Raw genomic sequence first — 25,282 nt, forward strand, 5'->3', positions numbered from 1 at the left:
CTTATGCGTGCGTCACTGAATGGTACAAAACGAGGTACAATGTCTGCCTCAGAGTCGGCGATACCCTCCTGGACCCACCGGTCATATGGCAAAGGCAAGGGGACTACTTTGCAGTGGGTGCCATGGATCCAGTGCTTCTTCCCTTTTACTCGCACCGCTGATCTCGTTGATAAAAGCACAAGGTGAGGGCCGATCCAGCGAGGCTCATCGTTGCTCTTGCGCTGGAAATTTCGGACCAGGACCCACGAGCCAGGGTTGATAGGGTGTCCAGGAGGTTCAGAAGCTTGGGGAAGAGTATCATGTACCTGTTGGTGCAAAACACGCAGTTTAACAGTCAAATCATACAGGTAATCGAGTAGTACTGGATGCTCAATCTCACTAAATTTCGTAGGCCTCGGTACACCTCATACGTTGGCCGGGCGGCCAAAAACCACTTCGTAAGGACTAAGTCCCACTCGTGAGTGTATGGTCATTCTGGTGGACAGGAGTGCTAAAGGCAGAGCATCAGGCCATTTAAGACCGGTGCTCGCCTGAATTTTGGCCAGCTTGAGCTTTAAGGCTCCATTGTAGCGCTCTACTAGTCCAGCTGATTGGGGGTGATTTGCAGCGTGGAACTTTTGCTTTATGCCTAAACTTTCACATACATTCTTCATCACTTTACCCACAAATTCACTTCCATTATCACACCACACCATTCTTGGCATTCCAAACCTAGGGAAAAATTCTTTCACAAGGGCTTTGGCTGTGGATAGGGCAGTGTTATCTTTCAGAGGGTAGGCCTCTATCCATTTTGAGAAAGCACAAACAACCACCAGTACATATTTCAGGTTGTTGCATCTTTCCATGTGAATAAAGTCCAGCTGCAAGACTTCGAATGGACATGATGGGGGTGCAAAGTGACCAGCTGGAGTTGGGGTTCCCCTACCAGGGTTGTACTTCAAGCATACCATGCAATTCTTGACCACATTCTCTGCACACTTGGGAATTCCAGCATTCTGCCATACTGGAGCCAACAACTTACAAATTCCTTTCGTACTGATATGTGCCATTCCATGTGCCATAGTAACTACTGGGAGCACATATGCGTCAGGTAACAACCATCGGCTATGTTCTGTCAGATCAATCCAACAACCATTCTCATCCAACTTACCCATACTTTCTCTCCACTTGCTTAGCTCTTTCTCTGTGGCCTCAGCTTGAAGCGACTTCACACTCTCTATTGTGTTCTCACACATTCCAACATTATCTACCCATCTTGCGGGGCCTGCAACATACATTCTAGTCTTCACATTCTGTGCTGTTTCTTTCGCGGTCTCATCAGCAAACGCATTCCCACGTCCAACATCATCTGTAACTTTCCTGTGCGCACTGCATTTCATGATCGCAACTTGCAACGGTAGGGTCAGTGACTCAAGGAGATCATTCACCAACTTGCCATTCTGAATTTTAGCTCCATGCGACGTCAGAAACCCACGCTCTTTCCACAGTCGCCCAAAATTATGAGCCACGCCAAAGGCGTACTGGCTATCTGTGTAAATATTCACTCTCATTCCTTCAGACAACACGCACGCTCTCGTGAGGGCGATTAATTCTGCTGCTTGGGCCGAATTATGTGGCACTCGTGCAGTTTCCACGACCGTGTGTAAAGTCGTGATAGCATATGCAGCAGTCGTGTCACCATTAGGGAGCTTGAAACACGAGCCATCCACCCATAAAGTACCATCACACTCAGTCAGGGGAGTATCTTTTAAATCTACTCTCCCTTTCGTCTCTTCTTCTGTTCTGAACAGACAGTCATGTTGCTCAATCTCATCTGAGTCTGCTGGAATTGGCAATAACGTAGCTGGATTCAGCGTATTGCATCTCTTTATGTGTATGTGATTTGCTAACAGTGTAAGCTCATAGCCCGATAATCGCGCACTAGTCAAGTGTTGTGTCTTGGTCCTATTTAATAATGTGTCTACAGCATGTGGAACCATAACGATCAATGTGTTGTCCATTACCAAACCAGCAGATTGTCGGATAGACATCGCTGCAGCAGCTGTCGCTCTCAGACAGCTTGGCAATGCCCTCGCTACAGGGTCCAAGGTTGATGAAAAATATGCGCATGGGCGCGGTCTGTCGCCAAAGGGCTGTGTTAACACTGACAACGCACATCCATCTTTCTCGTGAACATACAACGTAAAAGGTTTGCTGTAGTCAGGAGTACCCAACACAGGAGCTGAGCACAATGCATTGCGCAATTCCACAAAACTTTTCTGGCACTCTTCAGACCATGGGATAGGATTCGGTGTGTCTTTGCATGTTAAGGCTAACAAAGGTTTTGCCAACAAGGAAAAATTAGGAATCCAATGCCTACAGTATGAGGTAATGCCCAAGAAAGCACGTACTTCTCTCTGTGTTCTTGGCACACTCAACTGTGCAATGGCTTGAATTCTTTCTGGGGTCAGTTTCCTTCCCTCCTTCGACAAGAGATGACCTAAGTAGGTCACTTCTTGTCGACAATATTGCAGCTTAGAGAGAGACACTTTGTGATGGAAAGCAGATAAATGGCGCAACAATGACAATGTGGCTTCTTTACAGATCTTTTCAGTATCCGCGGCGATCAGTAAATCGTCCACGTACTGAATCAGAATAGCGCCACTAGGTAAAACAAGTGCATCAAGCTGCGCTTTCAAAGCTTGACTGTATATGGATGGACTCTCACAGTAGCCCTGGGGAGCGCGTTTGAAGCGGAAGCTTCGGCCTCCCAGACTAAAGCCAAAAATATCTCTGCTTTCCTTTGCAATTGGGATGCTAAAGAAAGCATTCTTTAAATCGATCACTGAAAACCATGCAGCAGAGGCTGGAATCATCGTTAACAAGGCAGTTATATCAGGGACAACCGGAAACTGTGGCACAACAATCTTATTGACCTCTCTAAGATCAATCACAAATCTGTAAACAGGTGGCTGTGAAGGGTCCGTTCGTTTTAAGACAGGTAAAATCGGACTATTGCAAACGTTGCTTCTTGTTTCTTCAATCACACCCTTATTAATCAAGTCGCTGACAATGTCTAACAATGCTTTCTGGCCTTCATTAGAGATCTTGTACTGGGGAATACGTGGCAGTCTGACATTATTTTTTAAAGTCACCACGTATGGCGGTATCTCCAAGAGGCCCACATCATTGGGACCAGTAGCCCAAAGGGCATCCGGAAGGGATGACAATTCAGGTGGCCTTGTATTTTTAGACAAGTACATTGGGGAAATCACTTTCTTGCCTAATGTAAGTTGTACTCCTGAAGGAGAACAATACAGTGTAGCGTGCAATCTTTTCAACAAATCTAATCCTAGCAAATTCTCACCACAACCTGTCGTCAGAATCAGGGGTGCTTTCAACTCGCAAGGCCCAATAGAAAGTGACATGGGACTAGAAATCGGGTTCCTAACCGGGGCGCCAGAAAAACCTACTGAAACATTTATATCGCCAGACAAAGGTGCGCCAGGGAGTTTTGAATGCATGATTGAACTCTTTGCAGCACCAGTGTCAAGCAGAAAGGGCTCCGTTACATTTGCTGTAGTTACCTTAACATACGGTCCACTCTGATCCACTGGCACTGAAACAACTCCCTCTCTCTGTCTACGACTATCCTAGTAATCATTACTTTCTGCATCACCGTCCTCTGCATAATAATCATTATTATAATACTGAGCCGTATTACTAGTCGCATTGGCTTGCTGATCAAAGCTATTAATGGCGCTTTGGGGCGGAAGAGGACCCGCGTTCTGGGGAACACTTCCACTCCCTCTGCCTCTAGGAGCTTGCTGACCACCCCTACCTCTTGCGCCATACGCATTACCGTTCCGCTGCATTAATTTAGGGCAACTATATTTAAAATGACCTTCCTCTTTGCAGTATGAACATTGGTTGGGACCTACAGGGACACGTGGTGAATAATACCCATTCATTTGCTGATTGTTCTGAAATTGTTGGGGTTGGTGATAAACACCTTGGGGTTGCCTATAATTATTCTGACCTCCACGTGGCGGATAGGCCTGCTGCAAAAGGACCTTTGTCTTTAGTTCCTTCGTTTTCTTTTCTGTTCTATCTTTTTCATCTTTATCTCTGTTTTCATAATACTGTGCAGTAGCCAGTATTTGCGCTGAAGAGGAAACAGCCCAAGAACTTTCTGAATCTTTTAACTTTTTACACAGGTCAGGAAGTAGATTCTGCACAAACTTATCCACAAATAACCGTTGGCCACCCTCAGTACTCATATCTTGCCCACTGTGGTCAACAAACGTTTCTTCAAACCTAGTAAAGAAGTCTGACACTGTCTCATCTTTCTTCTGCTTGCATGCAGATAACTTGTCCCAATTTACGCGCATCGCGGGCATTATTGTCTTCATATACGTGATGATTCTACCAGGCAGTTCTGCTACTAAAGGCTCAGGTTTCGCACCACCAGTTTGTCTAGCATCAGCAGCGATGATGTTAGCCCATGTGTCTCCTAGTTCTGCAGCATGATCCGTATTACGTATGGATCCCCACAAGGGCTGTGGAACCACATTCCCAAACAGCATATCTACATCAGCCAGATTCATTACACAAGATTCTGCAGTCTGTGACAACTCCTTATAATAACCAGTAGGGTTTTTACGGGGATCAGGCAATGACTGCTTGAGTGCTAACACCTCAGATCTTTTCCATGGAACATGTACCCAAATACGCTGGAAATGTGCTACGACAGGTGGATTAGCATTTGCATCAGCGGGTCTCCAAACTGGGGGAACCTCACGCATCGGATATTGGCGTGCTTTTACCCTCTTTCCCACAGATACATCAGGTTCAAACAACCACTGTTGACAAACATCATTCTTGAAGGACAATACAACCGCAACTGCTTTATCTACCTCGCGATCCACAATTATACCAGTTCCAAAGTCAAACCTCACTCTACACAACTCCTGCGGGCTCGGGTCTTTACCACTATCCTCCAATTCTTCACAGAGAATTTCGCACATTTTCTCAAACACATATCTCTGTTTTGGGGCATCCCACTGATGGAAAACGTTGACAACTAATTCCACATCATACAGTGAAGGGAAAACAATCCATCTACGCGCCATACTATCTATTACCTTTTTCTCATCAGGGTTAGGCAATTGACTACGCAGTTGCTTACGCTGTAAACCAGGAGTCGCACCAGATGACTCAAAGAGAGGCGACATTAATGTAGTAACCACATTAGCTAAGCGCTGTCGCGCTGAAGGAGAAGCTGAGGCGAAAACAGGGGGAAAAACAGAGGGAAGAAAAGAGGATGCAGAAACAGGTACTGGAGTGGTGGAAGGAAGAGTGTCAGGGGAGGCAGCTGCTGAATTAGGCAAAGTCGCAGGAAGCGCGGGGGCAGTCGGGAACACAACTGGCGGCCCTTGAGAGGGCTGCGCTATATGGACAAGAGCCGGCTGCGCAGCAGCTGGCGGTAGCGGCAAGGCTTGCAGTATATTAACTGGAGGTGGCATATTCACAAGCTGGGGAGGTGCCGTGGCATTTTGAGCATACGGGGGTGGTGAACTCAACAAATGCGACATCAGGGGATCTTTCTCCTTTTCTTCTAACTCATTCTGCTTAGAGTGTGGTAAGGCTGGGTAACATTTGTCGATCCCTAACTTACGCTGCCTGTGCAATTGCTCATTCATCTGCTCCTCCTCATTATCTTTAAATTGTACAGCTGCTTGCATTACTGTCATACCTCTCTCCCTTTTATTCTTTTTCGCTAGCTTAATTTCCTTCTGTTTGGCTTCCTTTCGCCATAAGCGGAAAGAGTCAAACATCGCCGGCCGGGCTTTCTTTTTGAACAATTTAATTTCTAAATTATCTAAAATATCGGTATCGAAACTACCATTTTGGGGCCATTTTAAAACACCGTCTTTCCTGGTGTAGTGGATCCATACTTCGTTATATGCAATGGGGCCTACGCCATGCTTTACATAGAGCTCATAAGTTGGAGTTCCAACCGGAGGGACCGGGCATGATTCCTCCAGCTGGAAATCTTTTCCACAACCCAAACAGAATAATCTACCAAATATTCTAGAACCAGGCATCTTTGCTCACTAGTCTAGATCCAAACGTCAAAGGATTATCAATTACGATAGTCTCGTGAATACACGAGTCCTCTGGCTTTGGCGTTTGCAAACTCCAAATTACCAAATCAAACGATCCCGAGGGATACCAAAACAAATGGGAGACGCTCCACTTATACTTAACTGAATATTGCTGATCGATGGCGTCACCAGAAGACTCTCTCGATTGTTTCGCTATCTCAAAACTCGTCAAGGGTCCAAAACAGGTTGATTAATCAGGGCAGCAGTCCTTCGTAGCCGTCGGGACGCGGAGAACCTCGTAGAAAAGACTTTCGGACCACGTCGACATGCAGGGGTCGATGTAGTGGCGGCCTTCCTCCGGAATTTCCACACGAAGCTCCTCACGAACCTCTGGCTTGGACTGGTACCGCTGAAATCGCCCCATGTTGGGCGCCAAACTTAAGTACTGGGTATTTTAGACCCAACGGTGCAGGGGCACACACCCTATGACTTCTGGGTTCACCCTGTTCCAGACCTACAGAAACACAGAGTCTTCTGGGTGAAGTCAAAGATCGTTTATTGGCTGCAGACCAATTACAGGTATCGTAGAAGTACAACAGCGTGTATGTTCTCAGGAGACTGCTGAAAATCATAGAAACGGACTTCATCTTAAAAATACGCTTTTCCCTGCCTCAAGCATACATTCCTAGGTTTTATGATACGGTAATAAACAAGTGTACATTACAAAGAAAAGGCAGAGTCATGATGACCATCCCACATTCCAGTTCGGCCAGCCCACAATGATTTACACAGTAAGGTTCAGATCCCACATTTGATATCAATAGGCCCCAATAAAACACGGGCAGCTCCTGTTTTGGGAAACAAGTCATAAAGCAGGAACAGTCAGGTGTGAAAGAGATTAGCCGGAGGCTCGTGTAGAATGAAAGGGTTTTATGATGGGTCAAACCCTGATGCTAATCACAGGTGGACGGAGGAAGGGGAGCTCGTGAGACCAGTTTGACCTGGGGCAGCAGAGCACATGTACTGTGAGGCCCATATTTGCTCCATTATAGCCTATGTGAGGGCAATGACAAGATGGCCACCGCTTCCAAAATGGAACCCGCGTAGTGAAGCAGAATAACGTGTACACAGTGCATTCATAGCTAGAACGATATATAAAGCACTCGTACATGCCGCATTAATCATTTGCGGTTTGCTAATACAAGACCAAACAGGGGTAGGGCCCTGTCCCCTACGCGGTGACAGAGATTAAAGTACGACAACACAGAAAACATAGAAGTGGCGAGGAGATCTTTGCACGTAGGTTAGTAAATAGCATTTTGTAGTACAAATATGTGAATAGGTCCTTGATCTCAGAAATAGAAGTTGAAGATCTCCAGTAGGTCAAGGCTTGAAGCTCGACAAGTCTGTCAACCTTTAACACAATCCCTTGCTGAACCTGTTGTCAGTGTGGCAAAAAGCTCTGTGTGGGACAAACCTGGTTTTCCTGTCGGCTGTACCTCAGCACCTTGTTCTGGCCCTCCTACAGCCCTAGCACCTCAGAGCAGGCGTGAGGCACCAGGTCTTATTCCAGACCGTTCTTCTTAATGATCCAGCCATCTGTGATCAGCTGGGCACTTTTGGAGTCAGGAGTCCTTCTGCTTTTTTGTCCTTCAAACAGGAGACCAACTACTTGACCATTGGAGAGCAGTTCCTGCTCTGGATCCAGAAAGGAGTCAGAAGTCCCTGAGGGAGACATATTCTTTCAGCAGGATTCAGGAATCTTCTTTCTTCCAGCAGGGGTTTCTTAAGTGGAGTCTTTCTTAGTCCAGGAACGTTCTGACGATGTGGTGGTTGAAGTGCCAGATTTGATTGGAGAAATTGCGTCACCTAATCCTAACCATTTTCTCTCAGTCTTCCCACCTTCCTTTACAGCCCTTCTTTGCCTTACTGTAACATTGCTCAGGCACCGCTTTCAATATAGCAGACCACTTCAGCTACCAGGCAGGCTTGTCTTCAGCTCATTGGCAAATCCCCTATTTAGGTGAGCTTTCCTCCCACCGACAGGGTCCAAATTGGTTCTGTCACCTTTGTGACTGGACCCTCCCTGTTTAGGATGATCCTGGGAATTATTAGCGGAAGCACTGCCTAGAAGTTTCAAGTCAAAAGAGGTAGTGATAAGGCTGTCCTTTGTTCTGCCAATGGTTCCTGTCCAGTTCCAGATAATAGATCCCTCCTATCTTGTTAGTAGTTAACACTCCCTGTCCTTCCTGTGCTTTGAGTTGGGCCATTGTCTTCTAAGCCCTGGTCATTAACTGGCCCTAGGAAAGTTTTTATTTCCAACTCTTTGAGTTGGAATGAGTAGCAAAACTAGTTTTAAGTCTGTTCTGGCTTAGGCCACATAACATAAGTTTCTAGTTGAACTGACAAAATTCCTATTCCACCACTAAATCAGATTTTGAAATGTGGGTTATAAATGACTTTGAAGGACCTTGCTAGCCTGTGATGGCACAGTTTTTACTTTAATATAAAGTGTGCCACTTTTTTCTATATATTAAGCACCCTATTTTGTTAGCTTACAAGTTACACTATAGGGTTGATCTGTTAATATATAAAAATAGGTTTTCCTGCATGGTGAAGGCACTTTTCCTTGCCATGTGTTACTGCACTACCTTTAAAATGCAGCCATGCCATGGCACCGAGGTGCACATGGTAGATATATACTTTTGTCATATAGGTTTGTAGTGGAACCATACACTGCATATTACATTTTACCTTCCATGCCATCGTCAATGGATTTATTTGAAATTAAATAAGGCAAACGGAAAGTTCAAATTGCACACACATGATTTAGGGAGAAAACAGATGCCTTACTACTGGTTAGCAGTGGTAAAGCACACAGAGTTCTAAAGCTACCAAATCACACAGGGCAAAAGGGCGGGACCATGACAAAAATGATGTAATTCCTTATGCATGTATTTGAGAACAGCACCCAGGACATAATTTACAGCTTGACGTTCAGTGATATGAAAAACAATGTAAGTTCTCTCATATACAAATGTCACTTTGGAATCATTTAATAAACAAAAAACAGCCAACATTCAGTAGTCTTTTCTAAAATCATAAGTTCACCCCATGATTCAGTAACACGTGGAACACTCTTTAGCAGCAGTAACATGAAGTTGAGATACATGGTAAAAGTTTCTTAATCTCTCACATTTCATGGGAGGAATTAATACATTTTAATAAGCATTTTAGGTTCCTGACATGGTAGGGGTAGGCGTGTGAGCAACAGTCTTGCTAGCCATGCTCCATTTCACATTCTTTTTCATTTAATAGTAGCATCTCACAAGTTAACTGTCAATACTTTTTTTACCTGATTGATAGATAAACTTCTTGATCTGAAAAAACTAAGCTATTTCACTAGAATTGGATCTTTTATAGGTTCAAATATTTATCTGGACATTCTCTGAGTACATTTTAGATGCATTTTTCTAAAAACCATTTAACCTCTTTTCTTTAATGGGAAATATCAACTTTCCTATCCCTTAGACATCACACAGCTTTGAGGTGCGTATTTGTTTTATTTTTTGAGTCACTGCACTTTTAATGTGTTGTCTATAGGCTAATATACACCTTCAGTGTCCTTGGGCCTGATTCACAAAGGGCTTCCGCACTCGTGGCGGACGCCCCGCAGTCGTGGGGGAGTATCCACAATCAGGGCGGAATTTCCGTGATGAAAATTCTCATTGCGGAGATTCTGCCCATAGTATGAAGACTCCCCCACGACTGCGGTCCCTTCGCCACGGGCGTGGAGGCCCTTTGTGATTTTAGCTCTGCGTTTTTTATTAAATGGTTTTTGTTTTACTATTACATCTTCACTTCTGACTACTTTATTTTTCCTCCCAATGTTTCTGTTTTTTCTTTAGTACTTACTCCACAACTTTTGTCTTTGAGTACAGTTTTTTTCTATTTCCGAATGAGTTCCTGCTCTGACAAATTGGCAGCTGTCATAAAAAAATACAAATATTTTCTGAAAACTGACCATTAACCAAGATAGTAGATTTTCTACTCTCCAATGCATTAGTGTGAGTTTAGATAGAAACACATACTTATTCAGTGAAAGTATGGCAATGCTCATATCTACAAGGAGTACGATCTATTAATTTATAAGACACACAACTATTCACTATTTCCTCTCACAAATCAGCCCACTCTGACCCTGTAGAGTTGGTTGCCAAAACAGAAAAGTTGAGTTTGCCTCCAGAATCGTAAGGTGTCCAAAAGAACGTCAAACAAGTAATATATAAAGAGCTGGCGCATGAAACGCTCCAAACCACTTTAATCATAATTAATGCCTCAATATTTTCCCAGCTTTGTAATATCTTGCAGCTTCCAAACTCTCTCTTATGCTCAGGAAAGGGCACCAAATAGTTGTGGCACTGCTGCTAATGTTTATACCAAAACACTGTTGTAGTTGAGAATGCATTCTTGTTGAAGGTGGGGACAATTTTCTGCCACGGTCAAACATGTCATTATTGTGGCCACTGTAACAAGCGTGCAGAATTTTCAGTCACTAAGCCTTTGATTCGGGAGGTTTCTTTTCAGAATCCTAAGAAAGTGTAGAGGATTAAAGATGAATCTGTCCATTAGAAAAGCTCCCTCAGTTCACATGTCCACAAGACTCCTGTGGTAGAGCAGAGCGCACAAAGCCCTTCCAGAGCCTACCAGCGCTTTCAGGAATTAAACCAAGGGGGAACAGCACCACTAAAGCATAGGGGTGCAAAGGAAACCAAACAAAACCTGCAGTGAATGGGGAAGGAGGCAGTGGAAGGAGAGATGGCAACCTGGTATCTATACTGACAAACATAAGAAGACCTTGGAGAGCCCACATTGTATGCCACAGGGTTTTTTCAATACCGTCTTTATAGCATTTTTCATTTAGATTATACAACAGTTGCACCAGCCATATATATTTCTTAATACGAATATAATTTGTAAATACAGTTTCGGCTATCACAGTGCTTCAATTCTGCATCTACCGGAGTTACATGCTCTTGAGGTAAGGAAGAATAAAGACCAATGAACTATAAACAACAAGTTAAGCCCACAGTCGTCTAGTCTAAAGAGTCCCTGATGGCAGAAGTAGCACAGCCATCCTATGATATTTAAGCCCTGTGATCAACCCTCCGTGGGTGTCTGCAGTTCATCCAATAGTCCTTCCTACTCCACTACTATAGGTGTCTTTCGCAGGCACTGCACTTCTTGCCTCAGTGCTATTGCCTCCCCTCAACCCAATTTAAGCATCTCCGCGCTCCAGCGCTCTACCCCAGGCAGTGCCCTAGCCGTCCACTGCATAGTTATCAAGCTACGGGTTAGTAGCATAGCCAGATCTATGAATCGCATAATGGCAGCCCTTGAGGTCAGTGAGTTTGGTCGTAACTTCTAGCCACAAATCATCAACCACGAAGCAGTACCAAAGCGTGTGCTATATCTGCCCCGGGTTCCATACACCGTGGGCAATTCAGAGAGGTTCCAGGAAATATCCTGTGGAGTTTTGCCAGAGTTAGGTACGCTGTGTGCAAAATATGTTGAATAAATTGGAATCTGGTGTACCGGAAGACCTTCTGTGGGTAGAGAAGCGTCCTATTTCATTCCTTCTGCATGATGTCCCGACCTAAGTCCACCTGTCAGATTCTACAGAGTGAAAGCCGGGGGTCGTATGTATGTTGAGAAAAGGCGCAGGTCAGCCAGGTTATCAGTCGGTGGCCACACCCACTGTGTGGATGGTGTGTACTATCGGGTGAGTGGCGGGTTCCACATCTGTGATTTGCCATTGTCACCCAAGCTCAGCAGTCAGATGCCCCTGGGCCAAAGTGTCCCACCAGGAGCTCCCTATCTTTGTGCAGTTATTCAAATATGATATGGGCACCATCCTGAAGCAAATCCCCCAGTGTGGCCACCCCGGCCTCCTCCCACAACGCCACCCCAGTGTCCCCAGTCTGCGCTCTAAATTGCAGTATGTAACCTAACCGTATTTCAGGCGCATATGGGGGCATGTCTGATATGTGCTGTAGACTCCTCAGGTAACTGCTATAAGCTTTGCTCAGCAAGTTATTGGTCTGGAAGGGGAGCATTCCCTGCAGTAGGAGGGCCACACTACCCGTCAGGGCTGCAGGGGCGACTCCCAGGTTTTCCAAATGCCTGCCCGCTAACCAGCGACTGTAGTTGTGCCGCCAAAGGATATTCGAAATTTGGAGCACCGAGGCCTCCCCTCTATTCTGAGAGCTGCAATTTGGATAGTGCTATGCGCCGTCTTCCTCTATTCCACAAAAAACTTCTTAATATTGCATGTATCATAAAAAAGATGCTGCAGGGATAGTTATCTGGAGGTTGTGCAAATAGAACAAATGTTGGCGGGAGTGCCACTGTTTTTGAGAGAGCTACCTGTCCCTGGACAGATAGTGAAAGTGCACCCCAGAATGCCATCTGCCGGCAGAGTGCAGCAGTGGGCTTGGTGAGGGTGGTGGTCATCAACCACAAAATTCATTTGCAGGCAATCTGGATGGAGTGGGAATAGGCAGATTTTGGACCAGTTCACTCCCAGTCCCGAGGCAGTGTTGAATTCTGCCAGTATGGTCGTTATAGTGTCTATTCCATCCCATACATATATTAACGCGTTATCCGCGTAAAGTGTATGTCACCTCCTATTGGTATCCCCCAGGTCTGCCCCTCCTGGTGGACCCTCAGCCCGAGCTACTCCATCGACGAAGCGAACTGTGGGCTACATGTAGAAGGGTCAAATTAACCGCTGAAGTCTTCCCTCAATCCCAATGGATGTCAATGTCGCAAACATGTAATCCCAATCAACTGTATCAAATGCTTTCTCTAGGTCTAAGACCACACACACCACCAAAAGACATCTTGCAGGCGCATGCGCCAACATTCAATAGAGTCTTTGGATATTGAGGGTGGTAGAGTGGTCTGGGAGGAACCCATTTTTGCCTGCGTTTACCAAATACAGGAGATGTTTCAGCAGCTGCACCGCACCGCAATGATATTACTCAATATCTTGTAGTCCGTCCCCAACATGGATAGGGGCAAGTAGGGTGTCATGTTCGGGGACTCTCCCCCCCTGCCTTGGGGAGGGCAATAAGAAGAGCTTCCTTAGATGATGGGGGTAGCTGCACAGCCGTGAGCACAGCATTATACACCTCCAGTAGTTTGGGGACTAGAAGGGTCTCATAAGCCTTTTAAAATTCAAGAGGTAAGCCATCCAGCTCTGTGGTCTTACATGTCGCAACTCCTCTAATGGCTCCCCATACCTCCTGTTCTGTGATGGGTGCACCGAGATTCTTTCTTGCCAGCGGTGCCACGGTAGGCAGCGAGACTGCACTGAGAAATCTGCGGATTGAAGTTTGATGTTCCACCGAGGGGACGGGGGAGTGGAGGGGTTGGGGAGACAGGAAGATGCTGAATGTTGCATGTTTTTCTACCAAATTAACAGCTTGGTGTGTTGGATTCACTCAGATGGCAGTAATGGGGCTGGCTGCGACTGCACAGTTTAATAGCCAAGCTAACAAGCGGCCTGGATTATTGCCCTCCACATGCATTCGGGCCTGGTGAGTGCTATAATCTAGGCCCCTCAATGAGGGCAGAATATAGCTCAAGTGCCGCGCTTAGGTCATGTTTCAGAGCAGGGTCACCTCTTGCTGCACCTTCCAGGGGTCCAAGCGAAGCCTCTAATTTAAGCAAATCTCAGTGTAGCAATGCTTGCGTGTCCACCCCTGTATGGACGCAGTGCCCTATTACCAATTTTAGGGCTTCCCATTCTGTTCGTGTGGATTCAGCCGTGCTCCAGTTTTTTATGAAGTAGAGCATGAGCACAGTGTGTACTGAGTCTCAGAACACTCCATTCTCCAACGTGGCTGGGTGCAACGGGCATGTTGGCATTGGGGGAATCTGCATGCCCCATGCTATGTGAAGTAGTATGGGATTATGATCTAATAGGGTCTTGCAACCCTGTGACTTGTAGCTGTATGTTGTGACGCCAGACAATACAATAGTGAAGATCATGTGGTGGAGAGTAGTATGAATAATAGATAGTATGCGAGTACATTGGGCACCAAATGTCCACTAATGACCAGTGTGTCAGCCATTGAGTCAGGTAGGTTGCTGCCATGAGCACAGGGAAGGAAGGTAAGGGCGGGCGTGAACGGTCCAGGAGTGGGTTTAATAACTATTGAACCCCCGCCACCCCCCCCCCCCCAATATCGATAGTATGTGCGCTCAGCTAGTCAGCATAGTGGAAAGGTTTGCCCAATACGCTTGCTGCACCACATTTGGAGCATAAACACTTACGGATTGACCGTCCAATCGCCCCTATACAAATGCATATCTCCCTTCTGGGTCTATTTCTGTTGCAATGCTCGGGAAGGACACCGTTGAACTCACCAAGCTTAGGGCCCCTCAAGCGTAAGCAGAGTAGGGGGTGCTGTAACACAGGCCCTGCCACCATTACTGTAGGCATGTGTCCTCCCCCGAGGACATGTGTGTTTCTTGTATAAACGCTATCTCAGCATTTCTTCTTGCGAGATATTGTTGTATTGCATGCCCTTTATGGGCCGTGCCCATGCCCCTTACGTTCCAAGTAATAAAGATTAGTCTAGTCATCTGTACTATGCAGTTGGTGGGTGTGAGAGGCAGGGGGCCAAGAGCACATGCATCAGGTGCAGTGTGCTGTGTAGGGGTAATGTTTGGCGTTGACAATAACCATAGTGTGTGGCTTTATTAAACTCCAAAAATAGAGAAACTCCCATACCCAGGGCAGCAGCGTAACATCTGACTGCCCAAAGAACAAGCAGTCCCAAATGAAGGGCCCTCCAGTCAGTACACTACAGTACAGTGCATCTAACCCGGAGTATTCAGGGGGGGCTGACCACCCTTCGGTCGTCAACTTGCACAGGTCTGAAGTACATTAAAAAGTCAATAGAAAGAACAAACAGGGAAGGGGTAAACTGACCCTCCTCATTGTCGCATGTATAAGGATATCACAAGTCACGCAGCCTAGCCTGCACTAACTTCGCTCCTCCATTGTCTCCAGGGCGCCATTGGTCTGGTGTGAGGGGGGTTCAGTGTTGTTAGAATTAGCCAGTGCCTGCCACTGCTCTTCCTGAGCATGTATCAGTGAAGGGGCTCCGGTGACAGGAACGGCTCCACTTCTTCCTCGCCACCGGTCTCTTGGTGTTCTCTGCCATTGGGCCAATGCGTGGGGTGAAGGAGGTGCCTAGGACTCATAGCGACGCGGTTTCACCCAATCCAAGGCGTCTGCAGGTACTGTGAAGAAGTAGCTGGTGTGGTTTGCTATTACCTTTAGCTTGGCCGAAAATAATAACAACTAAGCAAGGCCAACAGCTCATATCCGCTTTGTTGCTCCCAGGAAGGAGGCTCAGCATCTTTTTACTGCAGAGGTATAGTCCGGGAAGATAAATATCTTGGCGTTGTCGCATATAATAGGGCTCCAGGCACGTGCCGTTTGGAGTATGGCTTCTTTGTCCCAGTAGTGCATCAATTGGGCCACTACCGGACGTTGTGGTGAACCCTGCGGTGGGTGCTTCCCTGGCACTTTGTGCACCCATTAATACAAGCAGTGAGGTGATAGCCCAGTGGGCGGCACCTTACTTAACAGCCATTTTCCAACGAAAGACACTGGATCTGTTACTTCTGCCTCTCCAGGAAGCCCACTATGCAAATGTACTTTGTCACTAGATCCTTGATTTTAACTTCGAGCTCTGCCACCGTTGGTTGGAGGGCTCCATGCGTGCTTTCAACCTGCTTCACCCGTGCGGAAAGCCTCTTCTGATAGTCTTGGAGCAGGCTGAGCTCCACCGCATAGGCATCCAACCTGCCTCTTAGGTCTTGTAGAGTTTATGCAATGGCAGGCAAGATTTGACCCAGGTTGGTGTGTGTGGGGGGGGGCGTACCAATTTTGCAGCAGTGTGCGGCAGCCCAGCCTTCTTGGGATCCAGTCTTCCGCTGCCCGAGCATTTCCCAGGTTGACAGCCCCCAGTCTCCCCATTTTCATGCTTTTCCTGAGCTGCCCGTAACATGTGGTAGACTTATGGGGGGAGGGTCAGTGTGGGGCTGCAGGTCGACCCGCCTTGCCTCTGGGCTTGGTGCTTTTACAGTTCACCAGGGTGGTACAAGCAGTCCAGGCTGCTGGGATGCAAGGATGCAAAGATGCAACGGATATATTAGGGGTGCCTTGTTCCCATTCGCTATGACAGTTCAAGGCAAGTAGTAGGCCTCTGAGCTGCTCTTGGATCACCTAAGCGAGTAACAAATCTCTCAGGTGGGCTGTATGAGCGATCAGGTGGCGCCCCCAGCAGTGGTCCAGGCTCTCAGTAGGCTTGAGGTGGGTACCTCATATGGGCAAACAGGCCCCCCCCCCTTTTCCACTGCTCTGATGCGGATTCGCCTCACCCCATCGCCCCTGTTAGTAGTGTCAGCAATGTCAGCGCGGGCGGGCATGAGCAGTCCTCAATGTTATGGGAGAGGGGCGATTTCTTAAGGTTACTGCTAGTTAGTTCACATGGATCGTTTTACATCATAGTCCAGTGTCTCAGCACAGGGTCCGAACCGTTGACAGGCTGACAACTGGTCCGCAAAGTGTTCACCTCTCTCCCTGCAGGCCATGTACATTTTCTCTGCCAGTCGCTACTTCTCTGTGTTAGGTCTCATCAGTTGGCTCCAACAAGTGCACGATCCCCAACTCATGCTGCCCCACCCCTCACACGATCTCTGTTGCAGAAGACCTCACTCCTCTAGATGCCTAGCCTGACCCCTGCAATGTCCGTAGCCCCAACTCACCTCCACCAGTCTACAGACGGAGTGGACTGTCATACGCGTATGTTAGGGCATTGTGGATATGTCAACTTAACTATAAGGTCAGATACCAGCAAGACAGTCTGAGGCTTTCATCATTCTGGAGGTCGACTAAAGGAGAACGATTAAGTTGAAGTTGAGTAATAAAGTAGAAAGAATCCACTCAGAAGCCCCATATGTAAACATATTGTTAAAAAAGCCCCAATAGTGTTCCTTATATTTTCCCCAAGCATAATATCCAGCGTTTGCACGCCCTGTAGGCGTATCCACGAGTAGAGATACAGTGCACCACCCTTGAATATTTTGGAATTTCGTGAAGGTCTTCGATGCTATCAGTTGAGGTTTGGTTTGGAGTAAATTCTTAAAGGCAGAATACCCCATCTCTTTAACGCCCACCATAAGGAAACTCCTCAAGCATCCCTATACCCAAAAAATCAGGTGTGAGGGAAGGACCTGTATTGGCTCCCACATTGTTAAATATTCTTTTAATCAATATGGCCCATGTTCAAGTTTCAGTACATAACTCCCTCTGCAATCCCAAAATTAAACATAACCTAACAGAAATTGTGCTTCACTATATGCAAATGATGTAGTAATGTGCATTAAGACCCAGTTGGACTACAGCTGGCACATAATTCCCTTGGGAGATATGGATAAGAATCATCTTAACAATTAATTTAGAAAGAAACCCAAATCATTTTTTTTTGGTCGAAAAAGTAGGAGAACATGATGCATAGTGGATATGTGAAATCAGTGTACGGTAGCTAAAGGATAGTCCATAATGATAATTTTGTATAGTAAGCACAGTGGCCTATCTCGGTGTTCATTGAAAAAAGGCTTTAAAACTAAAGCGATTCCCATTCTGACATGGTTCCAAGCTAGAATTCCCAAGGTTCCTTCAGCGGTAGGATAAATTGTCAACCAGGGCTGGAGAGGTTTGTTACCTGTAAGATTAAATACAGCAATTGAAATTGTGCATCTCGGACTTGAAGTTAGATCTGGTTGGCTTTGCTACTACCAGATGAGTAGAGCACCACCAGCGAGTCTGCTTCCTTGGAAGCAGAATGTATATAGAAATCGCGTGCATTACTGAGTGTCATACCTGGAGAGGGTTAAGGAAACCGAACACGCTATGTCAGAAGCAGCAGATTGGGCTGCGATGGCTGTTTCCATAACTTGCATTATGGGGGCGAACAGCAATGCACGCTGCCCTTTGTTAATTAAGGTGTTTCTCAGCTGCTGCTTTTCCAGATCACTGGTGCCTGGCAAACGAGCCTAAGAAGTTCAGATTCTGCCCCTTTGGCCAACTAAAAATCGAATCATTTGAGCACATTTAGGTAGGTCAGTTGTACAATAACCAGAGGAGACGTTTGAGGTCATCGAGTGCTGCAGTTTCAAACACTGACAATCAAAACGCAGCATTAAGCAGTTGTCAATGCACTGTGAAGACAATGGGTTTCTTCAAATATTTTATGAGGTGCGAGTCCAGAGATCGGTGTTTAATATGAAATTCACCGGGTGGTCCCCGGGTGGTAAACCCAGGGTTTTTCCTCCCAAGTCAACATAAACGAGCGCCATTGAGCTGACCCATGGTCTTATCGGCGTTAACGTTGTAATGGCTAGTGTTGTACAATATGCCCTGGTATGAAATGCACTCGTCTTTGTAGTGTAGCGTTTACATATTTTAATGCTTCCAATTTTATTTTTACTTCATAGCCTGCAATTACTAATGTTGTCTTCTTGCATTTTAGATTGTCAAAGCCTTTGTTGTTTTGTTACCCGCCTACCAGTCGCATGATCCAGAAGAACTCACAAAAGAGTTGCAAGATTATGTGAAAAAAGTAACAGCTCCATACAAATATCCGAGGAAGGCAAGTGTGTTTTATTTCTTGAAGCACAGACTTATTTTAATATTTTATTAGGCTATTCATTTAATGATGGACGCGCTTCACAGCATGTCAAGCCAAAGCGCCCGGAATGAGAGTAGCAGGAGTGAGTGGATTGATGGAGACTCTAGTTCTTAGATAAAGACAATAGGCTAATAGGAACCAGCATTGGCAAAGCCAATAAGTCTCACATATGAGAGCTTTCGGCTTCATCAAAGCTGTGTAGTCATGCAGTACATCAGAGCCGCTGTTGTGCAGCATGGCTGAAACCAATTTAAGAAACGCTGTGACATGACCATCACTACTGCATCGGGGGAGGGCAGGAGAAAGGGGTGCAGGTGTGGGGAAAGGGCACGGGAGAAAGGATGGGGCAGCACACAGACAAGAGAGGTGTAAGCAGGAGGGGCAGTCCAAAATATGCATGCATTCAGAAATAAATACACAATAAAAGAAATAACAAAATACACATACCAGCGAATATTGCATCTTGGTTTAAAATGACTTTATGTTTTCGAAATACTAAAGTGTACATGTTAATACAATTCTGGGCCCTGATTTGAGCTTTGTCGACGATGTCAAATCAAACTAGATTTTGAATGACTTGAGGCTTCTGCTATAATGTCTTCTCACTCTCCATGCGGGCTAAATTTGTCACCGCAATGTGCACATATGAAGGGGTGCGCTGGGCACAAAGCAGTTAGACTTTGTTCCAAAAGTAAACATGGAAATAAAAAAAATGTTTTAACTACTTTGTCCTCCAAAAGGTGTGAATGGACAAAAAATAGGAAATTTGCAAATGTTTAGTTAGATAATTGGTTAAAACAACAACTGTCCTCATTTAAATGCACGGGCCAGGTATTGGTACAGGAAGCATGGAAAGCACAGCCATCAGAAATGCAGATACAAAGCTCAGAGCTCTAATGGATTAGGTAAAATATAGCATTGCTCGTAATCCACAAGGACTTAGTTTCCAAATACCGGCTCAAACGAGGATTAGTGGGGTCCACAATAAATATATTTAGTAGTAGACAATCATTGTAACAGGTAATCACATTAATGTTAGAGATTCCGGTGTGGTCCCATATTTGATTATTGATGTTTTCATGAAATTAAGTCTTCACATGCTTGAACCAAGGATGGCAAGAAATAGATTTTGTTCAATCATCTGGTTTCCCCCATAGGAAGGACAAGAACTTCAACCAAAGCCTTAGCTATGGCGGTGCAAAATTGTTAAGTAGAGTCCAAGAGTCGTAATATGGTTTCAGGATAAGATTTAATCCAGTAATAAGAAAAAGGAAGCACCGCTGGTTACACGACTTCAGGCTCCAGCTGACTCCCAACAACTGTCTCCTCTTGGTTCATGGGACCGATCACATGTTCTATTCTAGAACACTGTGATCGTGCCATGAACCAAGGGTTTGCAAAATAACAAGTAAATGATCTTGTGCATGCAAGCACGAGGTAAACAATAGAAGGGTAAGTAAACACATATAACAAAAATGTTCCCAGGAAAGGCAATGCATTGAGATCAATTGATAATAATCAACATGAATGCCCCTGAAATATCCCACCAGCATCCATTTTACCACAGTTCACTGCATTATTTTCGGGGAGCTCACATATTATATTTACAGCAGTCTCACAATCCCTTCATGTACAGAATTACAAATATCTATATTTCTAATTACAGCATATAAGACATTTAGAATGTGTATCAACTAAGCCTTCTTTTTTGTTCACAAATTCCTCATAAAATACATTGTTTAATATTCGCATAGCTCAATTGAATTGTCTGAATATGCATAGGTTATGAAGCCTATCAGATTAACCTGCGTTCCATATTTTTTTTTTGTAGAACTATTTTTATTTAGTAGAAGAAAAAAACAAAAAACGTCATCACTATTGATCACGCAGGATACCACAACATTATAGCAGTTAAACTGGTTTTACCCCTCTAACCCTAAAGCCCCCCTCACAGACAAAGGGAATGCGTCACCCGTGTTTTTCATCCTGGTAAAACAGTTACTCCAGTCCCACCGGGCCATCGGAGAAGCCGCAATAGCTCCCCACAGTCGCCAGGCCTTCTCCCACTTACTGGGGCACCCCCTTCCTTCCTGAACCTGCCACCCTGCACAAATCCATGTCTATTTGTCACAGCCCCACCCTCTGTGGATCAGGCCTCCCCCACAAACGCACAACATTGCGCTTACCCACCACGAACCCCAGGATGGACAGAAGTCTGTGTTCCATATATAATATGAAGACCTAGAACCGAGTTCCATGATAAAAATTATGGTCAACAGCAAGCGCATTTTGTCGGTAGAATCACCCGCTTTTTCAGGGCTCGAGGATAAACCACTCGAAAACCTTTTAATATTCAAAAATTATAAACAAAGGAGAGAAAGAAAAGAAGAACAGAAGCAACTCTAAAACATGGAAAACTTGTAGAACTTTAGTTATAATACAGAACAAATCATACTACCTAGAATATGGCAGCGAATAATCACAGAACATATCTCCGTTCATGCACATCCTTGACATCGACTTGGATTTGACTGCTGGGTAGATGGATTTGAATGCTAGGAAATCAGACCGGTAGGGAGGTGAAATAAATAATGAAAAGTTACTTGAATGATCAAATTCAATGAAAGGGTACAAAGAACTGTATTAGGAGCAGAAAAGAAGGGAGGAATAACTAACAGGAGTGAATGAGGTAAGGAAATAAAGGCTGTGCCAAATATATGAAGGACTGGTCACAATTTTTTACCAGTATTTTTGTGACCAGTGTGGAATTTTGCGAACCAATCCATGTACCAATGGGTCAGTTTGCAAAACTCAAAATCGTAGTAGGTCCCAATTCAACCAGTCTCATGAATATTAGTGAGGTAGGTCGCAAATTTCACACCATTATGATTCGCTGCCATCACAGGGATCATGGCCAGCTGCGATCTGCAGACCACCATGTCGAAGACTGATTTATTTTAAATGCAGCCTGTTCTACTTTAGGAAAACGGGATGCATTTAAAAAAATAAAGAAATTAAAAGTTTAAGTGACTTTTTTTTTTCTTTTTTAGAGCAGACAGTGGTTTCACATATTACATCACTCATGACATGTTAAATGACTTCAGTGATGACATAACCAATTCGATTTAAAGACTAATATCGTTCAAATTACTAATGAGTTTCTCAGCCCTTCAAGGTACTATCTGATGTCATAAGCAGTGGTTGAAGGAGGGCCAGGTTATAGTTAATTCACTAAACTAGAACTGGCCTATTTCAGTGTTTCGGTTTTTCAACATTAGTTCTTTTCTCAATTCAACACATAACTATAACATCCCAGAAGCCTTTGATTTTTCTGTGACACATATATTGACATATATACGCACACATACACATATATATACATATACGCTCCCACACAACTATAACAAGCACAGGGAGCGGGTGAGAAGCATGACAGATAGCCACCATTGGGGAGCTGGGGGAAGGTGGGTAAAGACTGTGAATGGGGATTTGGATCATTTAGAGAGAAAAAAACTGGAAAGTGTTTGCTATGCAACATGTAGAACAAAGGGTGGGGGGAAGTTGAATGGAGAAGCAGCACATGGGGGAGAGAGCTAGAAAACAAATGCAATACAACGTAGTGCTTACAAAAAAAAGAGACAAAAAAAAATAAAAAGAGTTCTCTTAGTGCAAGCAAGGTCAGTAGTGGAAAGATACAAATCAGCCAGTCAAAACACAGAGATACCAAAATACTTTGAGGTGGGGTACAGACACATAAATAGAGAGGCAAACCATTGAATGGGGCGCTGTGAGTAGAGACAGACAACAATATCATGAGCAATGGTTTGACCCAAAGCCCATTCACTAGATCTATTTTAGAATCAATAGGCCTGGTCAACAAAGCAACAGCTGTGTGCATCCAAGACCTAACCCGGCCAGCTTAACGATAGGGCAGCAGCAGCAACTCAGCTTACTATTATAATTTTTGTTTTATTCACATTGATAAAGGACAGAATGTAATGCAAGTGTATATTTCGAACTATGTACAACTATTAGAGAGCATTTAAAACTGCATATGTAACTTATAGTCTTTTAGTGAAACAAAATATGGAGGTTCTACATTTGTTGGTGAACATTTGACTGTTTAGAGATGACTTTGAATGAATTTGCTTTGAAGACGAATATGTACTCAGCACAATGCATTTTAGCACTAAAAGATGAGAGTTTGGAGCTGTAGCACAAAATACTTTATTTTTTTATTCTTGAACTGGTAGGTGGAGTTTGTTCCAGAACTGCCGAAAACAGTCAGCGGGAAAATCAGAAGGAACGAACTGCGAAACAAGGAGTGGGGAAAGGCATAAAATGATAAATTCAGACATTTAATTGTTTTTTTATTTTACTCATTTAATTTCATTATTCAAAATGACTTTATTCAAAAGGTTTCTGTTACGTAATATACAACATATTTCTCATAGGTTTGAGAAAAAAACTCAACGTTTTATATGTATTTTTATTAAAAATAAGAATTTGAACTAGAACATGAAGGTTGTGAACACTACTGCAAAAATCAACATGCAAGAGGTAGCTTTTTGTATTGGCCCACTGTAAATAAATGCGGATCAGCTTTTGGTTGCTTGCAAGTGCCCTGTACTTTGTACTAAATTCCAAGATCCCCAAATCAGTTTTAAATCCTATGATACTCACAAACATATTTGTGTTTCTTTTAAAATTTCTTCAAGTCCAATTCCATTTATGCTCATTTGTGAGGGCCTAGAAAATGTACTTAGTCTTAGTGGAGTGCATTGCAGATGTGTTGGTCAACATGTGGGCTGTTGGATGAAAGTTCTTCTAGCAAGTGTTATGTTTGAATAAAAAGAAAGTTTTTGAAAAATTGGGAATATATAGGAGAATGTGAACCAAATAAATACCTATCTTTGCCACTTAAATTGCACCCCTTCTTCGACTCCGATAGAGGTGCCCCGGGATCACTGCCAGACAGCATATAGACATTACTGGACCACTTCATTCCACACATCGTTCAAGATAGAGCTCTGCCTAAGAGTAGGCACCATGACCACTTTCAGGACAAAGAGCAGAGCAAGAAAAGTTTTAAATGTTTACAGACATTCCAGGCTTGGACCTCCAAATGTTGTGATAGGTCTTTGCATTCTCATGGACTCCCTTAGATGACAGTTGTGCAGTGCACCTGTGCCATCTGCACCATCACCTGAAGGAATCTATGTTCTAAAAGCATATGCTGTGAATTATCTGTGCAGGTAATGGTGAACTCGCCATTGTAAGACTAAATGTCCCTGGGATAATAAAACGCATTAATTCTGAAAAAGGACCAAATTGAATAAATGAGGGAGTGAACAATCAAGTGAACAATCCCATTTAAGAGAAATATTTTTGTCTAGATTTGTATAGATTGACATGATTATGGATTGTAATGACGTTACTTAAAAAAAAATTATGTACTCAATGTGGACTGATTCAGAGTCAAATCCTCTGTTAAATTTTGTTACATTTATCAACCACCTTTGTGTATTTCTAATGGTTGTTCAGCTCGAAAATGTACTCATACGTTTTGCACATCTCTTTATTAAGTACTATTCATAGCAAACAGCACACCAGTTCAATAAACGTCATACCCTTCTATATATATCAATTAATCTATCAGATAGCAAATATGCAGGCATACACACTCAACTATTTACAGGCATCATGTACAGCAATCAGATATTCTATCATCAGGATTTTGCCTCGTTCATTTACTCACTCAGTTCAATCATTTAATTAGACTGCCAGCCAATTTAATTCCCAGTGTGGTCGCCGCCTCATCCTATGTTCGAAGCTCCGGTCACTATGGCACATGCATCCCGTTGTTGCTTTCTTAGGGTCCCCATCTCCAGTGTAGGTGCTGAGGCTGCTCTTCAAACCACAACCATGCACCTTTTCGCTAGAGTCAGGCCCCATCTATGGGAGAGGAGTTGGCCTAACGGCTAGGGTGGTCGACCTTGAATCTGGGGAACTGGCAATAACGCTGAACATCCTGTGATTCTGGGCAAATCACTTAATCTCCCCGTGCCTAACAAAACAAGCATTGAAAATGCAATAGGTCTCGCCCTCGTTTAAGTTAAAGCAATTCCGTTTGTAATAAGGTGGCTTTTTAGCTTTGCTTTTATTAGTGTCTTTCAAACTTTCATTTACATAACATGCATATATGTATATGTATGCATGCATTTATATAGATATGCAGATGTATATATATATATATATATATATATATATATATATACACACATACATATATATAAATGCATATGCATATATATCTACACATATATGTGCATATGTGTACGCGTAGAGAGGTAGAGGTAGAGGCAGAGAGAAGAGAGAGTAGAAGAGAGAGAGGCAGAGAGAGAGGCAGAGCAAGAGGCAGAG

At 44.2% G+C, this 25,282-nt stretch overlaps 1 protein-coding gene across 5 annotated transcripts in view; it reads left to right on the forward strand.

Moving 5' to 3' along the window:
- Window positions 1-24,320, forward strand: part of LOC146796486 (acyl-coenzyme A synthetase ACSM3, mitochondrial-like) — a 411,246-nt gene extending 386,926 nt beyond the window's left edge. For all 5 annotated transcript variants that reach the window (XM_085629088.1, XM_085629091.1, XM_085629092.1 and 2 more), the window contains exons 13-14: window positions 18,701-18,820; window positions 23,113-24,320. In XM_085629088.1, the coding sequence (XP_085485214.1) occupies window positions 18,701-18,820; window positions 23,113-23,199 (207 nt within the window). In that variant the 3' untranslated portion in view covers window positions 23,200-24,320. The remainder of the gene's footprint in view (window positions 1-18,700; window positions 18,821-23,112) is intronic.
- Window positions 24,321-25,282: the final 962 nt, after the last annotated feature.

Source organism: Triturus cristatus, chromosome 10, assembly GCF_964204655.1.
Source record: "Triturus cristatus chromosome 10, aTriCri1.1, whole genome shotgun sequence".
NCBI classification, from domain to species: domain Eukaryota; kingdom Metazoa; phylum Chordata; class Amphibia; order Caudata; family Salamandridae; genus Triturus; species Triturus cristatus.